The sequence below is a fragment of the Oncorhynchus nerka genome, linkage group LG13 (genome assembly GCF_034236695.1).
Source record: "Oncorhynchus nerka isolate Pitt River linkage group LG13, Oner_Uvic_2.0, whole genome shotgun sequence".
NCBI classification, from domain to species: domain Eukaryota; kingdom Metazoa; phylum Chordata; class Actinopteri; order Salmoniformes; family Salmonidae; genus Oncorhynchus; species Oncorhynchus nerka.
Window position 1 is genome coordinate 16,183,445 of NC_088408.1, and position 27,381 is coordinate 16,210,825.

Here is a 27,381-nt window from a genome sequence, read left to right on the forward strand (position 1 = left end):
TCAAGTTTTAAAATGTGTTTTTATTTTGGTCTTTAGTGCAGAAATCCTTTCCTTCTTCCTGTGTGCTATAAAACTATTGTAACATGATCTAAATGGAAGTCGGTCCAAGATCCACCTTACCAGTATGACGTCAATCCATCAGCTCGTTAGTCTGAATTCAGGACAACACAGAACAATCCAAATCAAAACAGAATAATAACAAATATATGAAATGCATTCAGTGCATGGGTAATAAAAGCATCTGGGCCTCATTCAGAATACAAATAAAAAGAGGGCTTGTTTTTTTGTTGGGAGCTGGATGTGGCTGCCGTCTGCAGTATCTGAGACAAGCTCCAGGCTGCAGACTCTGAGGCAATCGCTCTCTTTCTCTCTGTTCCACAGCACACAGGATTAGTGATAAACTCTCACTCCATAAACTAATGATCACAAAGCGCAAACATGGATAAAACAGTCAAATGAAAAAGCACAAGTCTATACACCACAACAGTTATTAAAACTCTTCATAATCTTTTTTAGATATTCCTCAGTGGTTGTTTTCAAATGGTGTGTTCATAAGATGAAGTGTGTGTATTTGTTTGAGTGTGTGTGTGTGAGAGAGAGAGAGGGAATGTGTGTTAGTGTGTGTGTGTGCCGGCTGTGTCAATATATCTCGGGCAAAGACTAAAAAGTTCTTGTCCCTATGGTCCACCATTGTAGAAAAATAAATAAATAATTTAAAAAAGAAAACAAAAAATGTGTCAAAATGTTGTTGAGGTCATTTTAGCTTCCGTTGTTCATACAGAAGTATTTTTTTGTTTTGGAAGATTGTTGTCTGCAAATTGTTGTTGTTTTTGTTGTTGTTTATTAGTAGATCCTCGTCTTCCTCCAGGCTGTGGGGTTATTAAAGGTCAATGTGGGCAGCGTTTGTGCAGATGTGGGTGTGGTCCTCTATGCTCCAGTGGGGAGGTGAGGTGGGCGTGGTCAGATGACAGGTACAGGTGTGACTGGGGCGGAGTCACACGCTCATTGGAACCAAGCGGCAGGATTTTCCCTGAGCAAACCATGGAGGCCTGTAACACGAAGAAGGAGCCTGGGTCAGTCTCTTATACAAACATACCCTAACACACTGCAAATACAGAAGCAAAATCTTATGAGGTAAAGACAATGCTACACGTGACTGAGTCAGACATGCATTTGGACATTGCTGGTGCAGTGGTGTAATTCTTAAGGGATCTTTTAATAGACAACTGTTATGGCTCTGACTCCAATATGCATGGAATAAGTGCATTTTACTGCAAAACAACCCCACATGGAACCCTGGGTAAATTTACAGCTGTCACAATCAGCATATGGTCTTGCCACAGATTAAATTAAGGGAGGAGAACAGCCTGTATTACGCCATTACAGTAACCGGTCAATGATTATTCAATGAGAAATGATTGGTTGAAATATTCTCAAAATGATATTATTATTCAGCTTGAGTGAATAAGATATCTCTATGTGGACTGTATTCTAAATGTTGGCTCTGCACCCTCGCTGCTATCACCCTCGTGCTCTTTGGACTTGATTAGCAAAATCAGTGAAATGTCGGAAAGGGAAAAGGGGCTGTGTTGGCGGAACTGGCATCCGGGGAAGATTGAGGCGAACGCGGGGCTCTCTATTTACATATAAAGAGCTCAATTAATCAAGGTAAGTGTCATTATAGCGTGGCTCATTGAGCAGTGGAGTGTGGGTGTTAAATAAAATCTGGTGAGCTCCAGTGCCTCCGGCAGGCAATACGTCTTGATTTGTGAACTGTCAGCAGGGCCCAGAGAGCTGATAGGGCTGGAGGGGGACCGAGGGAGTCCAGAACCCCACATTCTTAATCAGATTGAGCCCTGGAGAAGGAGAGGAGGATGGAAAGGAAAGAAAAATTGATAAAAAGGAATGGAGAGGGATAGAAGAACAATGGAGGAGGGGGTGAGAAGGGGGCAGATGAGGGAGAGAGGGTGAGCAATGTAGAGAGAGAGAGAGAGAGAGAGAGAGAGAGAGAGAGAGAGATGGAGCGGAATAGAGGAACAATGGAGGGGGGCTTGTGGGTGAAAAATGTAACAGGGGAGTGAGAATGAGGCTGTGCTTACTTCTCCATCTTCTTCTTCGGGCTTGCCTCGGTTGGACAGGGTTTACATGTAGTGCCACTGACCATCCATCCCCATATTCATTCCCATTCCACCCATTGGTCCTGCAGAATGAGTGACAGAGAGGGGAACTAATTACATGGTGCAATCACAGGTTCATATGACAATATACAATAATAACCCATGAATAGACAAACAGAACAGAAACAGATTTTAGGCTACATTGGTAGAAAGGGACAGATAACAGGGTGAGAATAAAGGTTGCTTATTTACCGCCAGGCCGAATCCCCAGGTGTTGCTGTCCGTCGAGGACAAAGCCTCCCATTGGTTGCCCATCAGGGCTGTATGCCGTCCCCTGGCCCACTGTGGATGTAACATTAACAAGACATGGGTCAGTATACTGTATACTACTAGATTATAATTATATTTCTATGGGTCAGTATAGAGATATAATACTAGATTATATTTATATTTATATTGGTCCGTATAGAGATATATAATACTAGACTGTAATTCTATTTCTATTGGTCAGTATAGAGATATAATACTAGATTGTAATTCTATTTCTACGGGTCAGTATAGAGCTATAGTACTAGATTACAATTATATTTCTATTGGTCAGTGTCGAAGCCAAAATACAGAAGAGATAAAGCATAAGAATAAAAGTGGCGTTCAAAACATCCTCATCTACATTACAAAATCATACAGTAATAGTACAATTAAAAACGTGACTGAAAAACAAAGCCATTGTATGTTATTAATTTGAACCAATTGAAATTGTGGTTTACCTGATCTGTTAGACTGGTCAATCATAGGCTGTACTATTCTCCTCCTGGCGTTGATGAACCTGGAGAGGAAGAGAGAAGGGGGAGAGAATTCAAACCAACATGGAATACACAGTACATGAAGCTTCTCCTTGCATTCATCTTCCTGGTCTGCTTAAAGGCCAACTCCACCCCAAAAACTCTTTGTCTTTGTCTCATTAGTCCCATCTGTCCATCATATGATGCATCATATGGGCAAGATTTCTGTATTTTGAAAGTTACATATCTTGAAAACTTCATTGTTGACACACAAAACATGTTGGGACTATATCAATAATGGAGTAATGAAACAAATAAAATGTACCGTTTTTGGGTGGAGTTCTTTAAGATAATCATACACAATCAAAATATTCAGCAATCAAACAGAATATGACAATTTCCTGCACCAGTTTTACTAGTATTCCAATGTCTTCAGGGATTAGGTTTATAATCGGTCTTATTCTTATTGACATGATCTGGGGAATTAGGAGACAGCCACATAGCTTACCAGATCTATTGATTTGGGTTTATCCCCTTCAGCCTCAGGCTGTAATAAGGCTAAACGTTTGGCCAATATCGGTCAGAGACATACTACTGTATCCAAAAGGACCCAACAGGAACCAGCAGGACCGGACAGATAGGTAAGCAAAGCATTCGCCTGCTTTGATAAGTGTATTGAATTAGATCCATTAATAAAACGAATAGAATTCTTAACTCCTCGGGATTGGAGGAGCACGTCTATGTAATTAAGTGTGTTGAGAACCCAATGTGGATTCTGGGATGGGGGAGGATTAATCACGAGAAGCCAAAGTCAAATCCTTTATTCCAAACCTGACCCTGTGTAAACTCAAAGTCAAATCCTTTATTCTAAACCTGACCCTGTGTAAACTCAAAGTCAAATCCTTTATTCTAAACCTGACCCTGTGTAAACTCAGTCAAATCCTTTATTCCAAACCTGACCCTGTGTAAACTCAAAGTCAAATCCTTTATTCTAAACCTGACCCTGTGTAAACTCAAAGTCAAATCCTTTATTCTAAACCTGACCCTGTGTAAACTCAAAGTCAAATCCTTTATTCCAAACCTGACCCTGTGTAAACTCAGTCAAATCCTTTATTCCATACCTGACCCTGTGTAAACTCAAAGTAAAATCCTTTATTCCATACCTGACCTTGTGTAAACTCAAAATCAAATCCTTTATTCTAAACCTGACCCTGTGTAAACTCAAAGTCAAATCCTTTATTCCAAACCTGACCCTGTGTAAACTCAAAGTCAAATCCTTTATTCCAAACCTGACCCTGTGTAAACTCAGTCAAATCCTTTATTCCATACCTGACCCTGTGTAAACTCAAAGTCAAATCCTTTATTCCAAACCTGACCCTGTGTAAACTCAGTCAAATCCTTTATTCCATACCTGACCCTGTGTAAACTCAAAGTAAAATCCTTTATTCCATACCTGACCTTGTGTAAACTCAAAGTCAAATCCTTTATTCCAAACCTGACCCTGTGTAAACTCAAAGTAAAATCCTTTATTCCATACCTGACCTTGTGTAAACTCAAAGTCAAATCCTTTATTCTAAACCTGACCCTGTGTAAACTCAAAGTCAAATCCTTTATTCCAAACCTGACCCTGTGTAAACTCAAAGTCAAATCCTTTATTCCAAACCTGACCCTGTGTAAACTCAGTCAAATCCTTTATTCCATACCTGACCCTGTGTAAACTCAAAGTCAAATCCTTTATTCCAAACCTGACCCTGTGTAAACTCAAAGTAAAATCCTTTATTCCATACCTGACCCTGCGTAAACTCAAAGTCAAATCCTTTATTCTAAACCTGACCCTGTGTAAACTCAAAGTCAAATCCTTTATTCCAAACCTGACCCTGTGTAAACTCAGTCAAATCCTTTATTCCATACCTGACCCTGTGTAAACTCAAAGTCAAATCCTTTATTCCAAACCTGACCCTGTGTAAACTCAAAGTAAAATCCTTTATTCCATACCTGACCCTGCGTAAACTCAAAGTCAAATCCTTTATTCTAAACCTGACCCTGTGTAAACTCAAAGTCAAATCCTTTATTCCATACTGGACCCTGTGTAAACTCAGTCAAATCCTTTATTCCATACCTGACCCTGTGTAAACTCAAAGTCAAATCCTTTATTCCAAACCTGACCCTGTGTAAACTCAAAGTCAAATCCTTTATTCCAAACCTGACCCTGTGTAAACTCAGTCAAATCCTTTATTCCAAACCTGACCCTGTGTAAACTCAAAGTCAAATCCTTTATTCCAAACCTGACCCTGTGTAAACTCAAAGTCAAATCCTTTATTCCAAACCTGACCCTGTGTAAACTCAGTCAAATCCTTTATTCCAAACCTGACCCTGTGTAAACTCAAAGTCAAATCCTTTATTCCATACCTGACCCTGTGTAAACTCAAAGTCAAATCCTTTATTCCAAACCTGACCCTGTGTAAACTCAGTCAAATCCTTTATTCCAAACCTGACCCTGTGTAAACTCAAAGTCAAATCCTTTATTCCAAACCTGACCCTGTGTAAACTCAAAGTCAAATCCTTTATTCCAAACCTGACCCTGTGTAAACTCAGTCAAATCCTTTATTCCAAACCTGACCCTGTGTAAACTCAAAGTCAAATCCTTTATTCCAAACCTGACCCTGTGTAAACTCAAAGTCAAATCCTTTATTCCAAACCTGACCCTGTGTAAACTCAAAGTCAAATCCTTTATTCCAAACCTGACCCTGTGTAAACTCAAAGTCAAATCCTTTATTCCAAACCTGACCCTGTGTAAACTCAAAGTAAAGTGATACCTTTTAGATAACACACCAGAAGTGCAATCTCGAAACCAAATTCCCCCCCCCCCCCCCCCCTGGATCTGTTCCTCTTTCTTCTGTGACCATTACATTGGACCCCGCCCCCCTTCCCAAAATTGGATAAGCCATCTACAAAGGGGCCAGGTTGCCGGGCCTTAAATATGCTTTAATCCATCATGTCATACATGTAAAATGAGGCTGAGGGATTGTAAGGGGACGAGAGGGGGGTTACATCTCCCTGTTAATGTTTCCCAGACAGTGAAGATAGATTGAGTATGTTTAACACTTCCATTTTAGTTCCCTTTCCAAAGAGCTGAACATAGAATGTGCACCCTTCGTCAAAAACATGGCTGTAGCATAAATTTAGATAGAAGCCTATGAGCCAGTCCTGGGAGGAGGTACGAAGGAAAGAAGGAAAGGAATCAAGGAGAGAATGAAGCACAAGGGTTAGGTTTAGGGTTTAGCGTTAGGATTAGGGTTAGCGTTAGGGTTAGTGTTAGCTTTATGGTTAGCGTTAGGGTTAGGGTTAGTGTTAGCTTTAGGGTTAGCGTTAGGGTTAGCTTTAGGGTTAGCGTTAGGGTTAGGGTTAGTGTTAGCTTTAGGGTTAGCGTTAGCGTTAGGGTTAGTGTTAGCTTTAGGGTTAGCGTTAGGGTTAGGGTTAGTGTTAGCTTTAGGGTTAGCGTTAGGGTTAGTGTTAGCTTTAGGGTTAGCGTTAGGGTTAGCGTTAGGGTTAGGTGGAACAAACTCTCTCACGACGCCAGGACAGCGGAGTCAATCACCACCTTCCGGAGACACCTGAAACCCCACCTCTTTAAGGAATACCTAGGATAGAATAAAGTAATCCCTCTCACCCCCCTTAAAAGATTTAGATGCACTATTGTAAAGTGGCTGTTCCACTGGATGTCATAAGGTGAATGCACCAATTTGTAAGTCGCTCTTGATAAGAGCGTCTGCTAAATGACTTAAATGTAAATGTAAATGTAAATGGTTAGGGTTATAGTGTTAGCGTTAGGGTTAGGGTTAGTGTTAGCTTTAGGGTTAGCGTTAGGGTTAGCTTTAGGGTTAGCGTTAGGGTTAGCGTTAGGGTTAGTGTTAGCTTTAGGGTTAGCGTTAGGGTTAGGGTTAGTGTTAGCTTTAGGGTTAGCGTTAGGGTTAGTGTTAGCTTTAGGGTTAGCGTTAGGGTTAGCTTTAGGGTTAGCGTTAGGGTTAGTGTTAGCTTTAGGGTTAGCGTTAGGGTTAGGGTTAGGGTTAGCTTTAGGGTTAGCGTTAGGGTTAGTGTTAGCTTTAGGGTTAGCGTTAGGGTTAGGGTTAGTGTTAGCTTTAGGGTTAGCGTTAGGGTTAGTGTTAGCTTTAGGGTTAGCGTTAGGGTTAGGGTTAGTGTTAGCTTTAGGGTTAGCGTTAGGGTTAGCGTTAGCGTTAGCGTTAGTGTTAGCTTTAGTGTTAGCGTTAGGGTTAGGGTTAGTGTTAGCTTTAGGGTTAGCGTTAGGGTTAGCGTTAGCTTTAGGGTTAGCGTTAGGGTTAGGTGGAACAAACTCTCTCACGACGCCAGGACAGCGGAGTCAATCACCACCTTCCGGAGACACCTGAAACCCCACCTCTTTAAGGAATACCTAGGATAGGAAAAAGTAATCCCTCTCACCCCCCTTAAAAGATTTAGATGCACTATTGTAAAGTGGCTGTTCCACTGGATGTCATAAGGTGAATGCACCAATTTGTAAGTCGCTCTGGATAAGAGCGTCTGCTAAATGACTTAAATGTAAATGTAAATGTAAATGGTTAGGGTTATAGTGTTAGCTTTAGGGTTAGCGTTAGGGTTAGTGTTAGCTTTAGGGTTAGCGTTAGGGTTAGTGTTAGCTTTAGGGTTAGCGTTAGGGTTAGGGTGGGGCCTTAGGTGTTAGCTACTCACCAGTTGTTCACTTGCAGGATGGTGAGGCCTGTGTCCTGTGCTAGCTGCTTCTTCTGTTCCTCTGAAGGGTAGGGGTGCTGTGGTACACAGAGGACAGAAAAAACTACATCTTCAATAAAAAAAATATAAAAAAACACCCAGCTTTCATTCATTTACAAACGATCAAACGATCATGTCTAGACAGAAACACACGTCACATACGACCAGGGGTTAGGGTTAGGGTTTAGACAGAAACACACCTCGCATACGACCATTAACAACCTAAGGTAAAGTCAAACTCAGGAAATGTAATCAAATGTAATGTAGACTCGCATCTGACCCTTGGCTAATATACACACAAGTCAATCTCCCTAGTTAGCATAAGCACAAGTGAACAACCAAGACTGACCACTGATTGGCCCATGAACACTTTGGGCTCAAAGCGTGTGGCATTGTTTGACATTATTTGACATGATTTGACAAATGATCAAATGCGATACAAAGGAACACAATGGAGACCTTTGTTCGGGCCTGAATAGGGCCTGGCCCCTGTCCCCCTGTCTCCCTGTCCCCTGCCTCTCTGCTGGCGGTGTGACAGTGGGAGGAGGGCGGCAGATTGCAGGCAGGGTACAGGGTGGTGGGCGCTGTCAGGGCTGCAGCCACCTCCTGTGGTCGCCGGGTGAGGAATGAGCTCGAAACAACTTCATTTTTAAACAGGTCTTTCAGTAACACACACACACACACACACACACACACACACACACACACACACACACACACACACACACACACAGGAGCACACACACACAGGAGCACACACACACAGTCACAGTCGCACACAAACACAAACACTGTCACACACACACACAGACACACATAAACCGCAATGGTGGTGACAAAAGCCATTGTTGCCACAAGTGATCGTCATGGTGACCTCCCAGCTTGGTGTCTGACAGTCTAGTGACGGATGGCTCAATGCTCCTCCCTCAACCCAGCAGAACGTCTCTATCTTCCTAAATAAAACCCTCTGCTAATGTTTCCAGTCCAATCCACAGTGTTGTCACATTGGGGCCTCTCTCCAATGCCTAACCCTTATCAGCTATGTTACTTTACTCAGGTCACCTGTCATTGAGCTGTGGTTAAACAAGACTTATTCCTCTGAGCTCCAACAGGGCATCACGGTGGAACAAGACTTATTCCTCTGAGCTCCAATTGGGCCTCAAGGTTGAACAAGACTTATTCCTCAGAGCTCCAATAAGGTCTCAAGGTGGAACAAGACTTATTCCTCTGAGCTCCAATAGGGTCTCAAGGTTGAACAAGACTTATTCCTTTGAGCTCCAATAAGGTCTCAAGGTTGAACAAGAGTTATTCCTCTGAGCTCCAATAAGGTCTCAAGGTGGAACACGACTTATTCCTCTGAGCTCCAATAGGGTCTCAAGGTTGAACAAGACTTATTCCTCTGAGCTCCAACAGGGCATCACGGTGGAACAAGACTTATTCCTCTGACCTCCAATTGGGCCTCAAGGTTGAACAAGACTTATTCTCAGAGCTCCAATAAGGTCTCAAGGTTGAACAAGACTTATTCCTCTGAGCTCCAATGGGGTCTCAAGGTTGAACAAGACTTATTCCTTTGAGCTCCAATAAGGTCTCAAGGTGGAACAAGACTTATTCCTCTGAGCTCCAATAGGGTCTCAAGGTTGAACAAGACTTATTCCTTTGAGCTCCAATAAGGTCTCAAGGTTGAACAAGACTTATTCCTCTGAGCTCCAATAAGGTCTCAAGGTGGAACAAGACTTATTCCTCTGAGCTCCAATAGGGTCTCAAGGTTGAACAAGACTTATCCCTCTGACCTCCAATAGGGCATCAAGGTTGAACAATACTTATTCCTTTGAGTTCCAATAGGGTATCAAGGTTGAACAAGAAATTCCTATGAGCTCCAATAGGGCCTCATGGTTGAACAAGACGTATTCCTTTGAGTTCCAATAGGGCATTAAGGTTGAACAAGAAATTCCTTTGAGTTCCAATAGGGCATCAAGGTTGAACAAGAAATTCCTTTGAGTTCCAACAGGGCATCAAGGTTGAACAAGAAATTCCTTTGAGTTCCAACAGGGCCTCATGGTTGAACAAGAAATTCCTTTAAACTCCAACAGGGCCTCATGGTTGAACAAGAGCACCCTTTTATAGCTGTGTTTTTGCGAAATGCAATGTATGTTTGTAGAAACTAATTCAATACTTTAGCATTAAAAAGAGAGCTTCACAAAGATCTGTCTAAGTCAGCATGTAGGTGGAGGTCTAAAACCAACAGTTACTGTATGACCATGCTAACAGGCCAATAATGAATCCTAGAATGAATCTAAATCTTCCATTGCTTCTTTCTCTGTACCGTTGTAGAGGAGGATCTTTAGAGTTCCTCCTCAGAACAGGAGCACAACAGCTGAAGGCTAAGACTATCTAGAGAAAGACCCTCTCTCCCCTTCTCAGACCCCAGCCTCAACGGTAAAGTCGGGACAAAACATAATCCGTCTCCTTCACCCTCTGTGGCCCGATGAATGGCTGATCGCCTGGGTGTTGCAATGGGACCATTCAGAGGACATCGACGGGCCAACGTCCCCCTTACACCGCGTTACACTGCCTAACCAGTGAGGCTGAAAAGAGACAGGGAACAGAGAGGGGATGATTCAATTAGCCTTCCTTTCCTTCTTCTTTGTTATCTGTCCAATCTAAAGGTTCTTACTTCCTGTACAGGAGGTGTGTGACAGATTTTCACCCAGAAAACAAATAAGGAGCTTTGAAAACATCTACGAGTGGAGAGGAGAAAAGTAGAAAACCAGAGAAGAAGGAGGAGGAGTCAGAGACTGCAGCACTGTCTATTGGGTCTGGAGATAAAAGGTGAAACTCTCCTCACAGGGGATTGGTTGGAAGTCGTTGGAATGTCAGATAGTCCTTCTGAGCCTGAACAGAGGAGTTGCATTCTGGTAAAGTAGTCTATTCTGTTTTTGTAAAAACGAAGTTCAGACGCTCAGTATAGTGGCATTATTCCTAAGTGTTGTATAATGGAGATTCTGCAGTTAGACAACATACACTACTTGTCTTTTATATAGCCCACTGTTCCCTTGAGCCACAATTACTGTTTTTTTACAAATAAAAAATCACAGGGAAAATCATTCGGCGAAGCACTACAATGTCACAGACCAATGTCCCTGTGTTGTGACATGACTGAGTGTTGGATGCAGTAACTTGTATTACTATTACCCCCAGGAGTACGTGGCCTACCCACATGGGGAACGTGGGAAGATTCAGAAGATGTCTACAAAACATGGGCCCCATGGTTAAATGCATGATAGTCATGACCAGTTGCACAAGAGGGTGTACTTTGGGCAGAGCAAGACGTGTTTGGGGTAACAGTAAGCAAAAAAGGTTGAGAACCATCCCAGTAGTGGAGTCTGGTTAGGGCTGGAGCTAGGGCCAGGTTGGGCCTGCTGTCTTACCGTGAGGTGCTGGAAGAGCCACGCTCGCATTATATTGGTGGCCACTTTGGGGAAGATACCTCTCTTCTTCTGTCTCTTCTTGTCCAGGTCATCCTCGTCTCCTGTACCCGGCGACGCCAGACTGTTGTCGAGGCCATCTCCTAAAACAAGAGAAAAAGTAGCCACAAGGGATATGTTAGGAGATGTCTTTAACTTAGACACATCACCTCCATTCGCCAGAAACACACACTGAAAGGGTAGCAGAGGTCTAGAGCAAAGCAATAGCATAGCAACAGCATAGCAACAGAAGATTCCACATCTTCCACATTTGCACAACCTCATCCACATTCTGCTACAGTTTTGGATAATGTAGAGGGGCATATACTGTAGTGACAGAGCTCAATAAAAAAATATGAGCCTTTAATTCAATCTGAGCAGCATGTAAGTTTCACATGAAGTACTGACTGTTAAAGCCAGGTTGTAAGTTTCACATGAAGTACTGACTGTTAGACCCAGGTTGCAGGCTTGACATGAAGTAAGAGCCGTGGCCAGACACAATGCACAGGCAGCATTTTAATTTAGCCACTGGGGAGCCAGGCCCAGCCAATCAGAACACATTTTTTCCCCACAAAAGGGCTTTATTGCAGACAGAAATACTCCTCAGTTTCATCAGCTGTCCTGGTGGCTGATCTCAGACAAGAGATGGACTTTTATTGTCCGCAGCACAAGGTGCACCAGTGTAATGATCATGCTGTTTAATCAGCGTCTTGATATGCCACACCTGTCAGGTGGATGGATTCTCTTGGCAAAAAAGAAATGCTCACTAAGATGGATGTAAACAAATTTATGCACAACATTTTCTGGGATATTTTATTTCAGATCATGAAACATGGGACCAACACTTTAAATATTGTGTTATATAGTTAAGGTATGACATCACAAAACATAACAAACCCCCTCACCTGTGAAGTTGAAAGCAGGGCGCTCCTTTTGTCTATGTGTGCTAAGGATGTTTGGGTGGATGGAGGGGGGTGTTATGGGGCGGGGGGGTTGCGGTCATTCCCCCTCAAGCCCCCCAAGTGTTCAGTGACCTACCCTACCCCTACCCCTTCCACCTTCACACCCCCTCCAGTCTGTCTGTGTTGGATTGTCTGACTCACACTGCGACGCGCGCATGCACACACACGCACGCACGCACACACGCACACACACACACACACACACACACACACACACACACACACACACACACACACACACACACACACACAGCCACACAACACACACACACACAGCCACACAACACACACACACACAGCCACACAACACACACAGCCTCTCTCTCTCCTACTGGCATTATTGTTTCAATAAGAACCTTCTCATGGATCAAGGCTCGAAGGCTCCCTTTTAAACTGAGATTTCCGCGGCTTCCGCCCCTGCCCTCGCTCCACATTGCTCTCCATCACAGAACCTTCTGTGCACTCTCTCTCCCTCTCTTTCTCTCTCTCTCCCTGTCTCTTTCCTTCTCTCTCTCCGCCATTAATTGTGCATCAGCCGAGATGATTTTCTTTTAACAGTGGTGGTTATTTTTCTTGCCCTCGGGGCAGAGATGCCTTGAAAGCCTGCCTGCAGGGGATGTGAATAATGCATCTGAGAGACTCCTCCCCGGAGGCGGGACTGGAACCCTACTTTTCATAAGATTTGCCCTGGCATGTCTTTTTGTTTTTGGGGATACATCAATCAAAGGGGCTCCTATATATGCACCCATAATCATGCATAAATATTTCAGCTAATGAATATTGACATTAAAAAGGATGACTTGGACTGAGTGGGGTTGGAGGGGAGTGGTGTGTTGGGTTGGGGATGGGGGCAGGGGCGGTGGTGTTCTGATGGATGGTGTAGTCCAAGTCAAGGACAGGGCAGGTTGTTTGACCACTGTCTCCTTTGCTTATGTGATGCTTTACTTTGTGTGTCCACTATTCCTTATCCTCTCTGTTCATAGATGTTATAACAAGCTTTTATAACAGGTTTCTTTTCTAAGATTTTGGTCTTATGACTGACAAAAATGAGGAGGTTTGTTGTGGGAAGAGAGGTCTTGGAGGATGGTGCTGAAGAGATCTGTCGTTTCAGAGAGGACAGTTAATATCCTTTCTCACAGGCTAGGAGAGACATTTTGTTCAGAAATACCTTGAGTGGTGAAATAATCAATGCAAAAACGATACCTATCAATGACTAAACATTTGGGCTGGTTCGGGTGATCAAAATGACAAAAATCCATGTTGGTCATTTTAAATGAGTTATGTATCTGTTTCTGTACCAAATAACTGAAACCAATGGAAGAGAGAATGAGGGAAAGAATGAAAAATAGGAAGTCACCAGCACGGCCTAATTATATCTAAGGAGCGTCAACCCCTCCTGGCCCCCCCTCCTCCTCTCCCCCCAGCCCTCTCTTTTTTCCTGCTCCAGAGAGGGAAGGCCGCAGGGCAGATCCTCTGCTACGCTAATCGCTTCTGACTGTTCCCTGGCAACTCAGCCAATCTAAGCAGTGTGACAGTGCACTACTCTCAAAATCGTACCCGTGGAACGCTCCTCCCGTGGCCTAGCCCCTCGCCTGCCTACCCCGCTCCCTCCCTGCTTGCCTGCCCCGCTCCCTTCCTCCCTCCCCCCCTGCGTGCCTGCCCCAGTGACCGGGGGCAAGGACTGCTGCCGTGGGGAAGGCTGGAGTACTGCCTCGGGCGCTTTAGGGAAAACAGCACCCTAAGATATGAAGAAGAGAGGCATCCTTGGCTGGCTTCCAACCCCCAACACCCTACTCTAAACCCCTCTCTCTCCCTCTCTCGGTCTCTCCTTCTCTCTCCCTCTACCTTCCTCTCTATGTCTCTCCTTCTCTCGCTCCCTCTCTCTTCCTCTCTGTCTCTCCTCTTTCTCCCTTTCTCTTCCTCTCTCTCATCAACAACATCAGCGACCAGTGCTCCTACAGTTAGGTATAAACTGGGACAGCTAGATGAGGCAAGAGAATCCACATGATGACATGGCCATATCAGACAAAGTGCAGGGTTGGTTATTAGCTAATAGAACTGATTGTTGTATTCCGGGCTGCATCAGTGATGGGAACCCAATGCAGCTTGCCTAATGAGCTCACTTGGACCTGATCCATCACCAATGACACTTCTCAGCCCCTCCTGTTATTACCCATGATGCACACTGCTAAATGGGAGATGTTGTCTGGAAGCTTTCCAAGACACTGGGAATCCTATACTGATGTTGATGAATAGATTTAGAATCGTTCCTCCCAGAGGCCTTTATCCTATTGATTTGGAGTGTAAGGGCTCGATTAAGATTAACACTTCTAGTTCATGTGCCTCTCTCCCTTGTTATTTGTGAGAGCATCTTGTCACAGATTATATGGGGACATTAGCCTGGAGTGTCATTGGTATGTCACCACCAGCAGTTCTGGATTCCATTTTGGGTGGTATCCGGAGGAGACAAAAAGATGCACTGACTGCATCCTGTTTCTTCCCGCTCTGCATTCCCCTCTTTGTAAACGCTAGTGTACAGCGGCTTCACAGCAGCTAGTTCCCCTTGGCTTCCTTTCCTTTTTTTACGATGGATATTCCAAGCCCCGCCCCCAAAAAACATTCCTAGGATAGCTCATCCCTTTTAGAACTGTCCCTGTGCCCTATCTATCTGAGAGTCACTCCGGGGGAGCTGGAATCAAAGACATTCCCCTCTGCATATCACACACCTTACAAGAAAACAACCAAAGACTACATAAGCCAATGGGGTGGCGGTTAGCTACATGGCTGACATTGCCACTAAGCCATAATCTGTGGTTGATACTAACCATACTAACCACAATTCTCCCCCATTAGATAAGACTGTAGGTTAACCCTTTTAAGGCTTTTATCATTGACCCACACAACCATGACTAATGTCCATTAGGACAATAGCAGCTCCCTCATAGTAGGTACTTTGAAGAGCATCAGTAATCTCATAGCCAGGCCTGCACTACTGACATAAAGGCCCCACTTTGGCCCCCAGGTCCCTTCCGATGTTAAAAGTGTTCGCTTTCCTCATCCCCTTTAATGAGTAAAGGGATGGAAACAAGGGATGAAAACAAGGGATGAAAACTAGGGATGAAAACATAGCAGTCCCCAGGAGGACTACGAGGAGCAGCAGGTGGGCAGGGTAGCATCAGATCCTGCTACCAGAGGACTGGGACTCCCCTTTGTTCCTCCATACATAAAGTGGCTCTGTCCTTCCCAGCTCCACGGCAGGGGTTATTGTGCTCCCCCAGCCTCTATGCGTTCTCTACCCAGGTCAAAAGGGCAGGGAGACGTGGACTTTGGATGTCCCCTCGCTTTTGTTTAAAAAAATAAACAACTCCAGAGGAACCAAGGAAAAAGCCATTCACACCATCCACTTCCCCTCTCTTTGCTGACAATACAATTCACATAGTCAGTTTTACTGTGTTAGGGCATACAATGACACTAAACATGACATGGATACTAGGCTAAGTGAAATTCGTTGAACATGTTTTTCATATAGTTAGGATAACTGAAGAAACTGTGGTAAAATCAGAACCAGGAATAAACTTAATCTTTGTTTCTGACTGTCCTTTCATCCTCTGAATTGCTCTTGTCTTGCAAAACATCCTGCCATTGTTTAGCTCAATGCCCTGCTATTGATGCCTGATGGGCAGAGGGTGGTAAGTTGCTTTAAAGTCTATTCTATTTTTACTGTGGCCATAGGAGAGAAAAACAAAAACAAGTCATAAAACCCTTATAGCCTCCAATGAGCTCATCACAGGCCAAATGAACAGCCGGCACACGGACAGAAAGCCAAGTAGGCTATTATACAGCAATACTGGACACAGTCATGCAAAACCAGTAATTGGCAATAAATACCCTCATCATATCAGATTCAACTTTTGAACTTTATCACCTGACCTGGATAAGTGATAAAACTACAAAGTCACCATCAAAACCCAACAAACTAGCTGTTGATTCAACAACAACCTCTTATCTCAACATTATCTGAATGATAAGGATGGAGAAACAATAACTGCTTATCATTATGATCTGCTTATCATTCATCTAAAGCCCACAAGTAGAGAAAAGACCACTGCATTTGTATGAGGTCAGCACTGAGGTTAACCTTTGATATGATGTTGAGTCTAAAGAGAAGCTGTGGTTCTCTTACCGAGTTCACTGCTGTTGTCCCCACTCTGGGAGATGTGGCCCCCGCTGGAGGGCCCCGGGGTGCCCACGGAGGGCGTGGAGTGGGCATCATCCAGGTCTCTCCAGGACGCTGGGTTCTGGGGTCCACAGAGAGGGTCATCAACATATCCCCCGTCCCGACCACACAACAGCAGAGGAGGGAGAGAAAGATAGAGAGAGAGGGAGAGAGAGAGAGAGAGAGAGAGAGAGAGAGAGAGAGAGAGAGAGAGAGAGAGAGAGAGAGAGAAAGAAAGAGAGAAAGAAAGAGAGAAAGAGAGAAAGAAAGAAAGAGATCACATTAGAGAACAGTGGATACAGTATGCCATAACTGAAAGTCAATGTAACTCCCTAACACACACACAAACATACACACTCACACACACAAACCCAGCCAATTTACCACAGCGCACAATATGACCATGTCGTCAATAAGAAAATAGAATATGTCCAAAAAAATCCATAATCCAATAATCCAACAATCTAAATTACCATTTTCCCTGAGACTGAGACGGTGGCAAAATCAAATCAAAATAAAATGTTAAAGCTGATATTCAGCTACTCTAGCTAATACTGTAGAGCCAAAGCAATCAGCACCAGAGCTCCTGCAACACTTCTTTCTTTCTTCTATCCTCCGGTGTCTTGACTGATTCTGAAGCCCAGTGGTCTCTCCGAACACCTATTTATTGGGCCATATATGCACAGGGACCAGGGTACTTAGACAGTCTAAAGCTGAGGGCCAAACAGCAGAGCAACCTCTTCAGCCTCTTGGCGTCAGCTGTTCGCCGGATGGTGCTCAGATGAAGAGCTCAGCCAACGACAAGAATAATCACAGCAACAATGGCAGCGCAGTGTGAATGAGGCCTCTCGACGAGCTCGACGAGCAGACCCCTTTTCCATCCCAACACACAGTAATTAGAAAGCTGTTTGTGTGGCGTCCCCATTCAAAGTGCCATGTGTTTCCACGTTTATCAAGCTAATGAAGGGGGTTCTTTACTCACTCACACCCCAGCTGTTAAGATTACATTAATTACAGATACAGTGCGGTCTATCCTTCTTTAAAACGTATCTTCCAAGATCCATAAAGGCAGAGAAGTTAAGATAATACAAATAGATCATAAATGATGACATAACTGATTCCAACTGATCTTCAATCACACATTTTTCAAGCCAGTCATCTCGTAACTCAGATGAGTCTTCTTACTCTGCAAGTTTGTGATATCAACACAAATATTGAGCTGTTCTCTCTTGGATATAGGCTGGGTTGTGGACTCCCTCAGACATTTCCAAAAAAGAGGCAGAGTTGGTGTGTCACAAAGAGAACCAACATACTGTAGTACTCTCCCTCATTGAGAGGTTTAGCTGCCTTCCCTGTAGAAATAGAACTGGTAGAGTGAACAGAATTCTAAACTCCTGAAGATTTGTCATTAACTTCTCACATGTAAACTAAATCAAATCAAATCACATTTTATTTGATCACATACACGCGTTTAGCAGATGTTATTGCAGGTGTAGCAAAATTATTGTGTTTCTAGCTCCAACAGTGCAGTAATATCTAACAAGTAATGTCGAACAATTTCACAACAATACACACAATACACACAAATCTAAGTAAAGGAATGGAATTAAAAATATATTTACACTACCGGTCAAAAGTTTTCGAACACCTACTCATTCAAGGGTTTTCTACATTGTAGAATAATAGTGAAGACATCAAAACTATGACATAACACATATGGAATCATGTAGTAACCAAAAAAAGTGTTAAATAAAGCTACAAATATTTTATATTTGAGATTCTTCAAATAAACCTACTTAGTATACAGGACAGCAATCTAATATGTGGAAAATCCCCAACACAAAGTTCATGCCATTGCTCCAGTACCGGAGGGTTATTAAGGAACCAGGATATCAGAATCGACATGTGGGAGGAGAAAGAGCCCGTGTAGGGGCACCCTATAGGCCCATGGATTGACAAAGACCCTCCTCTTTACCGACAATAGTAATCCAATTGGTTTAGCATTCAAGTGTAAAATCAAACACTAGTCCCCAACAGGACACACATCCAGCTGTACTCTTCATCATGCAGACTAAATAATCGTTACCACCATCATCAACATCAACCTCATCACCACCATCATCTTCATCATCATCCTCATCACCACCATCCTCATCATCATCATCACCACCACCATTAACATCATCATCACCATCATCATCATCTTCCTCATCATCATCACCATCATCACCATCATCTTCCTCATCATCATCACCATCATCATCATCAACCTATAAAATAGATGATTTGTACAATAGAGCTGAAAAAGGGGAACAATTCCTTTTCTCATTCCTCCTCTTTTTAAGAAGACATGAGAGCTCTACGAAACTTCCCTCAGTACACATCACCCTTAGCACTCATTTTTGCAGACATGTAGGTGCATTGAATTACTCTTTTGTTGATAGGTTATTAATACAATAATTGTTTAATAGTAACCAGTAAATTCAATGTTAGACCGTTTATTTTAAAAACTGTCGATTAAATTTGTTATATATTAAACTGACTCACAATTATGCTAAATTGCCCATTATCTTGAAATTATAGTTTTGTACATCCTAAACACCATGCTATTAGCAGCACCCCTTGCAAGAATTAGCACCAGTATGTAATTTCGAAGCCTAGACACTCACGTGATCTGCTAGATTTGTGGAAGATCCCGTCAGGTCATCTAAGTCAGATTTGCAGCCATCTCGATCGTCTATGACCAAGTCGATGGGCATTTTGCCTTTCAAACAACTGATGTACCGATGGCAGAAGTTGTCGCAGAGCTCATGCACCTATTCAATGAAAATTCCTGTTAGCAGCACCCTTACAAGATCTCCGTGCCACAGCCATGCGTAGGACTATGTGTGTTAGAGTAAAATATTACACTTCAAGAAGTTAAAGCTATGCTGTTATGAGTTATTGTATAATAACGTTCATACAAAAAAATATATAATAACAAAAAAGCAAAGAGTAAAGCATTAAATATAAGTTCACAATAAAACATAATTTACCTTCTCTAATTCTAAAAGATGAAATCGCAATACTTGAATAGCTTGGATCATCTGGAAAAAAATAACATAACATTTAGGATTTAGTTATGCTGACATGTTTGCCTCAAATGAATAGTAACTACATTTACATTTACATTTAAGTCATTTAGCAGACGCTCTTATCCAGAGCGACTTACAAATTGGAACTATGTAATAACACCATACATTAATGAATAGTAACTAGGCCTATGTAATAACACCATACATTAATGAATAGTAACTAGGCCTATGTAATAACACCATACATTAATGAATAGTAACTAGGCATATGTAATAACACCATACATTAATGAATAGTAACTAGGCCTATGTAATAACACCATACATTAATGAATAGTAACTAGGCCTATGTAATAACACCATACATTAATGATTAGTAACTAGGCCTATGTAATAACACCATACATTAATGAATAGTAACTAGGCCTATGTAATAACACCATACATTAATGATTAGTAACTAGGCATATGTAATAACACCATACATTAATGATTAGTAACTAGGCATATGTAATAACACCATACATTAATGAATAGTAACTAGGCATATGTAATAACACCATACATGAATTAATAGTAACTAGGCATATGTAATAACACCATACATTAATGATTAGTAACTAGGCCTATGTAATAACACCATACATTAATGAATAGTAACTAGGCCTATGTAATAACACCATACATTAATGAAGAGTAACTAGGCCTATGTAATAACACCATACATTAATGATTAGTAACTAGGCATATGTAATAACACCATACATTAATGATTAGTAACTAGGCATATGTAATAACACCATACAGGAATTAATAGTAACTAGGCATATGTAATAACACCATATATTAATGATTAGTAACTAGGCATATGTAATAACACCATACATTAATGAACAGTAACTAGGCCAACAACACCATAAATTAATGAGTGCACACTGTAGGCCTATACAGTAAAGTAGCCATATGTTACAGTATGTTACATGACTTAAAACAATGTATTTTCTTAATCAAATAGATGCTTTAGCAGAGCAATGGTTCCTAGACAGTCCCTGGTTTTGGGATGCCCAAGGCAAGGACCTCCGCGGCTACCCGCTGCAGAGGAGCAAAATAGGCCTTTGACCACGACTCGTCTGCGTTTCCTGTTGCTCCTTCAATGGAACGTTCTGAATTTTCGTGTTGTATTTAAACAAAGTGAAACAAGACAATATGACACGATTTATCCAGCTGCGCAATTGATGCGTAAAAAGTGGACATGCAAGTTAACTGGCTTACCAAATTGTCCACCTCTTGATTCGATGAAAATAACGGTTTTTCTGCCCGTATCTACAGAGAAAGCATCACATTAGTCTATTGTCTGCATACCGCAATCAATCAGATAGTCCATCAATCTATCAATCAAACAGGCAAGCAATCAAACAATCCATCCATCTGTCCATCAATTATCAAACATAAAAAAGGAAAATATTATTAACGTTTAAAAGCACAGATAATGTCTAAAGCAGGCTATACAACCCCCTATTCCTATCGTTATCTATAGTTTAGGTCATAAAAAAAGGGCTTATCATAAACCACAAGTACCTGTTTTGCAAAGACAGCGATGTCTTCGTTGAAGGAGTCTGAGGAGCAGACATCGCCACCCGCTACTCCAGGCTCCCTGGGCGTGCAGGTCGCCAACTCACACTTCTCAAACACCAAGGCGAGCAGAGGGAACAACGGGTGACTGCAACATGATGCAGACAAAACATCAACGTCAATTACACCAGGAATGTTAAATACACCTTTTGTTTAAGGGGACTGTATTGTATTTAAGGTTTCATAATCCGTGTCTTGTATTTGTTTTTAGCCTAGCATAGCTGATAAATGTGAAGTGTCTCCACTCAGGATACGGGCCACAATCTTACCCGTAAAACACATTATTTGCTAAATGTGGCATTGACATAAACTCGATTTATGCACGTAGCCTATGTCAAGTTAGGATTTGGTTCTAATTTCTCTAAATGTCGATAAATACCCCATTCACTACTAAATGTTATGAGTATAGGTCTAACAAGTATAAGAAAACAATAGCAGACACTAATGTGGAATATTTCTGATGCGCACCCATAGATTTGATCTTTGTCTCTTTTTAATGCGTCGTTCACCACGCTGCCCATGCTGGGCATGATGTTGTGGGGTGCGTGGGATCCATAGTGCTGGGTTGGATGTGCAGTCGGACCATGGTTCAAGTGGTGGACTTGCGGAAGCGGCCGGGGAGCATGCGGGTCTCCATACATGGACGCCGGGAGTCCAACTCCGTCCATCCCAACACCATAGTGGGACAGCTCATCGTACTGGATGGAGAAAGACAGAGTTACATGTGAGAAACTGGTGGACTGTCAGTTGGTATGCTTCTATCACGGATGTATCGTAGGCTACAGACATCCCCCAAACACAAGCCTTTACTCATGAGAATGACAGTGAACATTCATGTAATCCAATTTCCCATGGATGGAAAACAGAAGAACTAGTCTAATGCAGGCTGCAGACTGCTGAGAAAAGCTCAATTTGTAGGCTACTTGTATGTGGAGCGTTGAGATGTTCTCAACCTGTCCAGATTATTTATGGGTAAATTAGGTTCGATCAACATGAGGCAGAAGTTTAAAGTCAACTAAGAAATGATACATTGCAACTGCACTAAGGCCTACCCTTTGCGCCATCGACATGCGCCTGTCTTGGAGATAAAAAGGTAAGACACAGGGAATGTCAGTCCGCAGAGAAGGTGGTGTATCAAGTTGATGGTTTATACATCCAGTTGAGAATTGTAATCCACAGTGGCAATAAAGAAGAAACCCGCAGCAAGGTGAAGATGTGTCTTTTTCAACAAGAAAAAAAATATTGCAATAGCCGAAATGGAAAAATCACCATAACGGGTAAGACCAAGTAGAACCTTCGGTTCATAAAAGTTTTTTTAAGCGCATCAACAACTCGCATGTATCGGTCCTGCTGTCAATCACTGATACCGGTTGTCAAGGTAATCTAAATACGGTGTACAGAGATTATTAGTTCCAGAAGGCAATCTATTCCTCCAACGCATAGCTTCTGAATTAAATCTAATAAGAAAGACTATATCGATGCGTCGGTCCTCGTGGCCATTTCCTCCGGCTCTGAAACGTGAGGGTGTCAGCGAATGTTAGCAGGTTGGCTGTGAGCGCGCTTATAGAACAGACTGGCTACACTGATCAGCGGGAGAAGGTGATGACGGAACCCGGAAAGAGGGAGGGTGCAACCAGTCCCATACGGTTAAATAAAGGGGGATTGGAGCAATGCCTGTGACACGCCAACGAATGTTGTTTGCATTGGATAAGGCAGAGGGTGACGCAAAAATAACAGTCACCAAGAAAGGCATTTGGTAGATGGCAATTCAACACTTTAACTATTCCCCTTGAACGTTACCGTCAAGAAAACTGCATGTATTTGTTTTTAAATGACCTAACTTGCCCAATTGTCTGATGCTTTTAACGCAAGGTGCCTGGCGCAAGAGCGTTGAGATGGGAAAAGTGCAGTCTTGAGAAGAGATGAGAATGATAGCCCTAAGGGTTTGGAGTATGGTAAAAATGACAATTATTTCCCCCTTTCTGTGGTAATGATCCAGGTAAAATCATAGGCGTACATCATGCATAACATAGGCTATAGATAGGCACAAAACAGGAGTTGAATTTCTGCGCGAATAGCCCTCACTAAGCACTTGGTCACTCAGTCATATTTTTAATATGGCAAACATTTAGCCTATATTTAAAATATTTTGGGCACATAGTTTGGTCTATATGACAGATCGGGGTGCCTTGAAGTAGGCCTGCTGGTCGAGCGCATGGTTTGTATAACGATGTAGTTAACATAGTTTACACGAACAGACAATGTATAGAGTAGTCAGCGTATTGTGTCTGAGAATGTGGGAATGCTGTATGCGTGTTGGCTCGAATTATCCCAGTCTCTCGGCGTTCCCTTCCTTGAAATGGACACCATATACTGTTAGAAAAAATGGTTAATTTGGGCTCTATATATATAACATTGAGGGCTTCCGTGTGAAGCCAGCGAAATAACACATTTTGGTGATATAGAACATAAAAAATTAAAGAGGGTAACAAAAAATATATATTTTTCGACCAAAACTTGCCTTCTGGACGGACCAACAACATGTGCATCAAGGAATGTATGTGGTTTACAGAGAGATACTGGACAGATACAGAAAGATTACCTTATCATTTTGTTGTGACAAATGTTTGAAATACATTGTGAAACATCCTGATTTGAAGGTAAGGTTTAGTCGAAGTAAAACAATATTTGGACATGGGCAGTTATGAAATGCATTTATACATAATTATAAACTATTATTTACATACTAGGAAGATAGTTCATTTTATATGACTAATAATAGGCATATCTCATAATACTTTTTTAAACTTGACTGCAGGGAGGAAATAATGAACGTTTTTGAAGAACAGGAAAAGTAATAATAATAGATGTTGATATTGGAAATAGGTTTAAAATGACTGGAAATTAAATGTGTATTTTGTATTCGTCAATAATTTACGTTAGAATAAAACAATGCATGCAAAAACAGTATATACAAACCCAAATAACAAAATGTAAATATTCGCTTTATTATTAGATTGCAATAAAGAACAGACACATATTTTTATTCCAATGAAATTAAAGTGATTACATGTACATAAAGTCCATTGGAGTAAAACAAACTCGACATAATGACATAATATGGCCTAACGCATTTTGTTCCTCCCCTGAAGCTAATGGAGACAGCAATATGTTCGATTCCAATGTTTAAAACAACAGCAGCTGGGAAATGACCACATTTCTTCGAATGTTTTTTTAAAACGGTTCATACGCGGAATACAAAAATAAAACGTCTGATCTTGGTAAATCTGTCCCCTCTTAGCACTCCTGTTCGGGTAAATATAGCCAACCTAGCCAACCAAAACAATTGGTTCTGGTCAGCAAGAACATTAGCTCACTTCACTGACATATGATAACAGACCCTCAACTTTAAAAATGTCAGCCTGAGTGCTCATAGCTGCCTGAAGATCTGTAGGTTAGTCCTACGGCTACCAACTCAAGGCCTAGTATGACAGACCTGACTCTTCTGTAGGCTGCTCCAATTTCTCTGTGACGTTAGAGAATAATAGGAGTGACATCACTGATAAACCTGCCCTAACTTCTGAAGATGACACCTTATGAAACCAATTGGATCTGAAATGGTTACGAAGTTACTGAATTCCATTGCAATTTAGCGGCTTGAGGAAATTAGCCTCCCGACCTTTGAGGTTTGAACAATATTTTGTTTTAAAATTGTAAAAAAAATAAAACGTTTATATAACAACATGTTATGTGTAATTAATATTATCCATAACCTTATTGAAAAAAATACAGACTACCAAGCAAAGCATTCTCTTTATAGAATTAATCATGTACAATGTTACCTTAACTTTGATTGAAATTTACAAGCTACTTTGAGATAAGCTCATATGAATTGAAATAAAATGAAAAATAAACGACTCACTTTAATCTTCATTATTACAAACACTGTGCGGAGGAACAATAAATACTCTTAATCAGGTGGTAATTTCTTTTCGCCCAAATATGCATTTAATTAATTATTTTTTTCTGTGTTAAAAAAATCTTACACACGAACCTTTGATATTCTATGCTGGTGAATTACCATTTGAATTATAAATAGCCTAACTATACAGAAATAAGCAAAACATTCACCATGCCTGGGGCTAAATTCTCCCATCACACATTATTTCCTACTACTCTCCTCGATTTCCTCTTCTCCCCATTTCTCCTCCTTTGTGTTTACCTCCCCACCTCCCCTCCCACTCTCTCGCCCAGCCAGTGATCTGAACACAGGCTGATTCAGGGTGTCATGCCTGTCTTAAATGTAATACATTACCATCTTCCCCACATCTGAGCATCCTCCAACCTTCCACCATGCAGAAAGCAGGACCATGACCCACCACCATCCCTGAACCCCTCCACGGCGCCTCCCCCCATCTTCCCCACTTCCACCCCCACCCTCAGCCCTGGTCTGCCTGCCTCTGTCACACGTTATCCTGTGCCCCACTGAGAATCATTAGCAATGTCAGGACTGGACAGGGAAAGGAGGCCAGCAGAGACTGGGGTGGGGTGTGTGTGTGTGTATGTTTGCAGGCGTGTGTTTTTGCTGACATGCATGTGTCTGTGTGTATGTGTGTGAGGCAGGGTAGTGGATTGGTAAGCAATGGTCTGTGCAGGGAGATAGTGAGAGGTGGAGAGAGGGTGGGTGATGAATGGTAAACAGTATGCATGTGACAGGTCTCAGAGTTTGGCTGAGAGGAGCTGTTAGTGGTGCTGTGGAACTGTTTGTGGAGCTGTTTGTGGGGCTGTGTGTGGAGCTGTGTGTGGAGCTATGTGTGGAGCTATGTGTGGAGCTATGTGTGGAGCTGTGTGTGGAGCTATGTGTGGAGCTGTGTGTGGAGCTGTGTGTGGAGCTGTTTGTGGAGCTGTGTGTGGAGCTGTGTGTGGAGCTATGTGTGGAGCTGTGTGTGGAGCTATGTGTGGAGCTATGTGTGGAGCTATGTATAGAGCTATGTGTGGAGCTGTGTGTGGAGCTGTTTGTGGAGCTGTGTGTGGAGCTGTGTGTGGAGCTGTGTGTGGAGCTATGTGTGGAGCTGTTTGTGGAGCTGTTAGTGGAGCTGTGTGTGGAGCTGTGTGTGGAGCTATGTGTGGAGCTGTGTGTGGAGTTATGTGTGGAGCTGTGTGTGGAGTTATGTGTGGAGCTGTTTGTGGAGCTGTGTGTGGAGCTGTGGAACTGTGTGTGGAGTTGTGTGTGGAACTGTTTGTGGAGCTGTGTGTGGTGCTGTGGAAGTGTTTGTGGAAGTGTTTGTGGAGCTGTTTGTGGAGCTGTGTGTGGAGCTGTGTGTGGAGCTGTGTGTGGAGTTATGTGTGGAGCTGTGTGTGGAGTTGTGTGTGGAACTGTTTGTGGAGCTGTGTGTGGAGCTGTGGAACTGTTTGTGAAGCTGTTTGTGGAGCTGTTTGTGGAGCTGTATATGGAACTGTGTGTGGAGCTGTGTGTGGAGCTGTGGAACTGTGTGTGGAGTTGTGTGTGGAACTGTTTGTGGAGCTGTGTGTGGTGCTGTGGAAGTGTTTGTGGAAGTGTTTGTGGAGCTGTTTGTGGAGCTGAGTGTGGAGCTGTGTGTGGAGCTGTATGTGGAGCTGTGGAACTGTATGTGGAGATGTGTGTGGAGCTGTTTGTGGAGCTGTGTGTGGTGCTGTGGAACTGTGTGTGGAGCTGTGGAAGTGTTTGTGGAAGTGTTTGTGGAGCTGTGTGTGGAGCTGTGTGTGGAGCTGTGTGTGGAGCTGTGGAACTGTATGTGGAGATGTGTGTGGAGCTGTTTGTGGAGCTGTGTGTGGTGCTGTGGAACTGTGTGTGGAGCTGTGTGTGGAGCTGTGGAACTGTATGTGGAGATGTGTGTGGAGATGTTTGTGGAGCTGTGTGTGGTGCTGTGGAGCTGTGTGTGGAGCTGTTTGTGGAGCTGTGTGTGGAACTGTTTGTGGAGCTATTTGTGGAACTGTTTGTGGAGCTGTTTGTGGAGCTGTGGAACTGTTTGTGGAGCTGTGTGTGGAGCTGTGTGTGGAGCTGTTTGTGGAGCTGTTTGTGGAGCTGTTTGTGGAGCTGTGGAACTGTTTGTGAAGCTGTGTGTTGAGCTGTTTGTGGAGCTGTGTGTGGAGCTGTTTGTGGAGCTGTTTGTGTAGCTGTGTGTGGAGCTGTGGAACTGTTTGTGGAGCTGTGTGTGGAGCTGTGGAACTGTTTGTGGAGCTGTGTGTGGAACTGTTTGTGGAGCTGTTTGTGGAGCTGTGGAACTGTTTGTGGAGCTGTGTGTGGAGCTGTGTGTGGAGCTGTTTGTAGAGCTGTTTGTGGAGCTGTTTGTGGAGCTGTGGAACTGTTTGTGAGCTGTGTGTTGAGCTG

The 27,381-nt window shown here is 42.7% G+C and overlaps 1 protein-coding gene across 2 annotated transcripts; it reads right to left on the bottom strand.

Annotated features, from left to right (window-relative positions):
• LOC115139167 (homeobox protein Meis2-like) lies at positions 1-22,599 on the bottom strand. 2 transcript variants are annotated; one of them, XM_029676299.2, is made up of 13 exons: positions 22,064-22,599; positions 21,480-21,709; positions 20,958-21,099; positions 20,652-20,702; positions 19,341-19,391; positions 18,975-19,121; positions 16,273-16,387; positions 11,092-11,231; positions 7,625-7,701; positions 2,885-2,943; positions 2,370-2,459; positions 2,100-2,200; positions 1-1,049 (listed from the first exon to the last, which is right to left on the bottom strand). In XM_029676299.2, exons 1-12 carry the CDS (start codon positions 22,079-22,081, stop codon positions 2,142-2,144), a joined length of 1,179 nt encoding a protein of 392 aa, XP_029532159.1. In that variant the 5' UTR covers positions 22,082-22,599; the 3' UTR covers positions 1-1,049; positions 2,100-2,141. The 2 variants fall into 2 exon arrangements, with proteins under 2 accessions (XP_029532159.1, XP_029532160.1); XM_029676300.2 differs by lacking the exon at positions 1-1,049 and adding an exon at positions 1,056-1,856.
• Between the last annotated feature and the right edge of the window lie 4,782 nt (positions 22,600-27,381).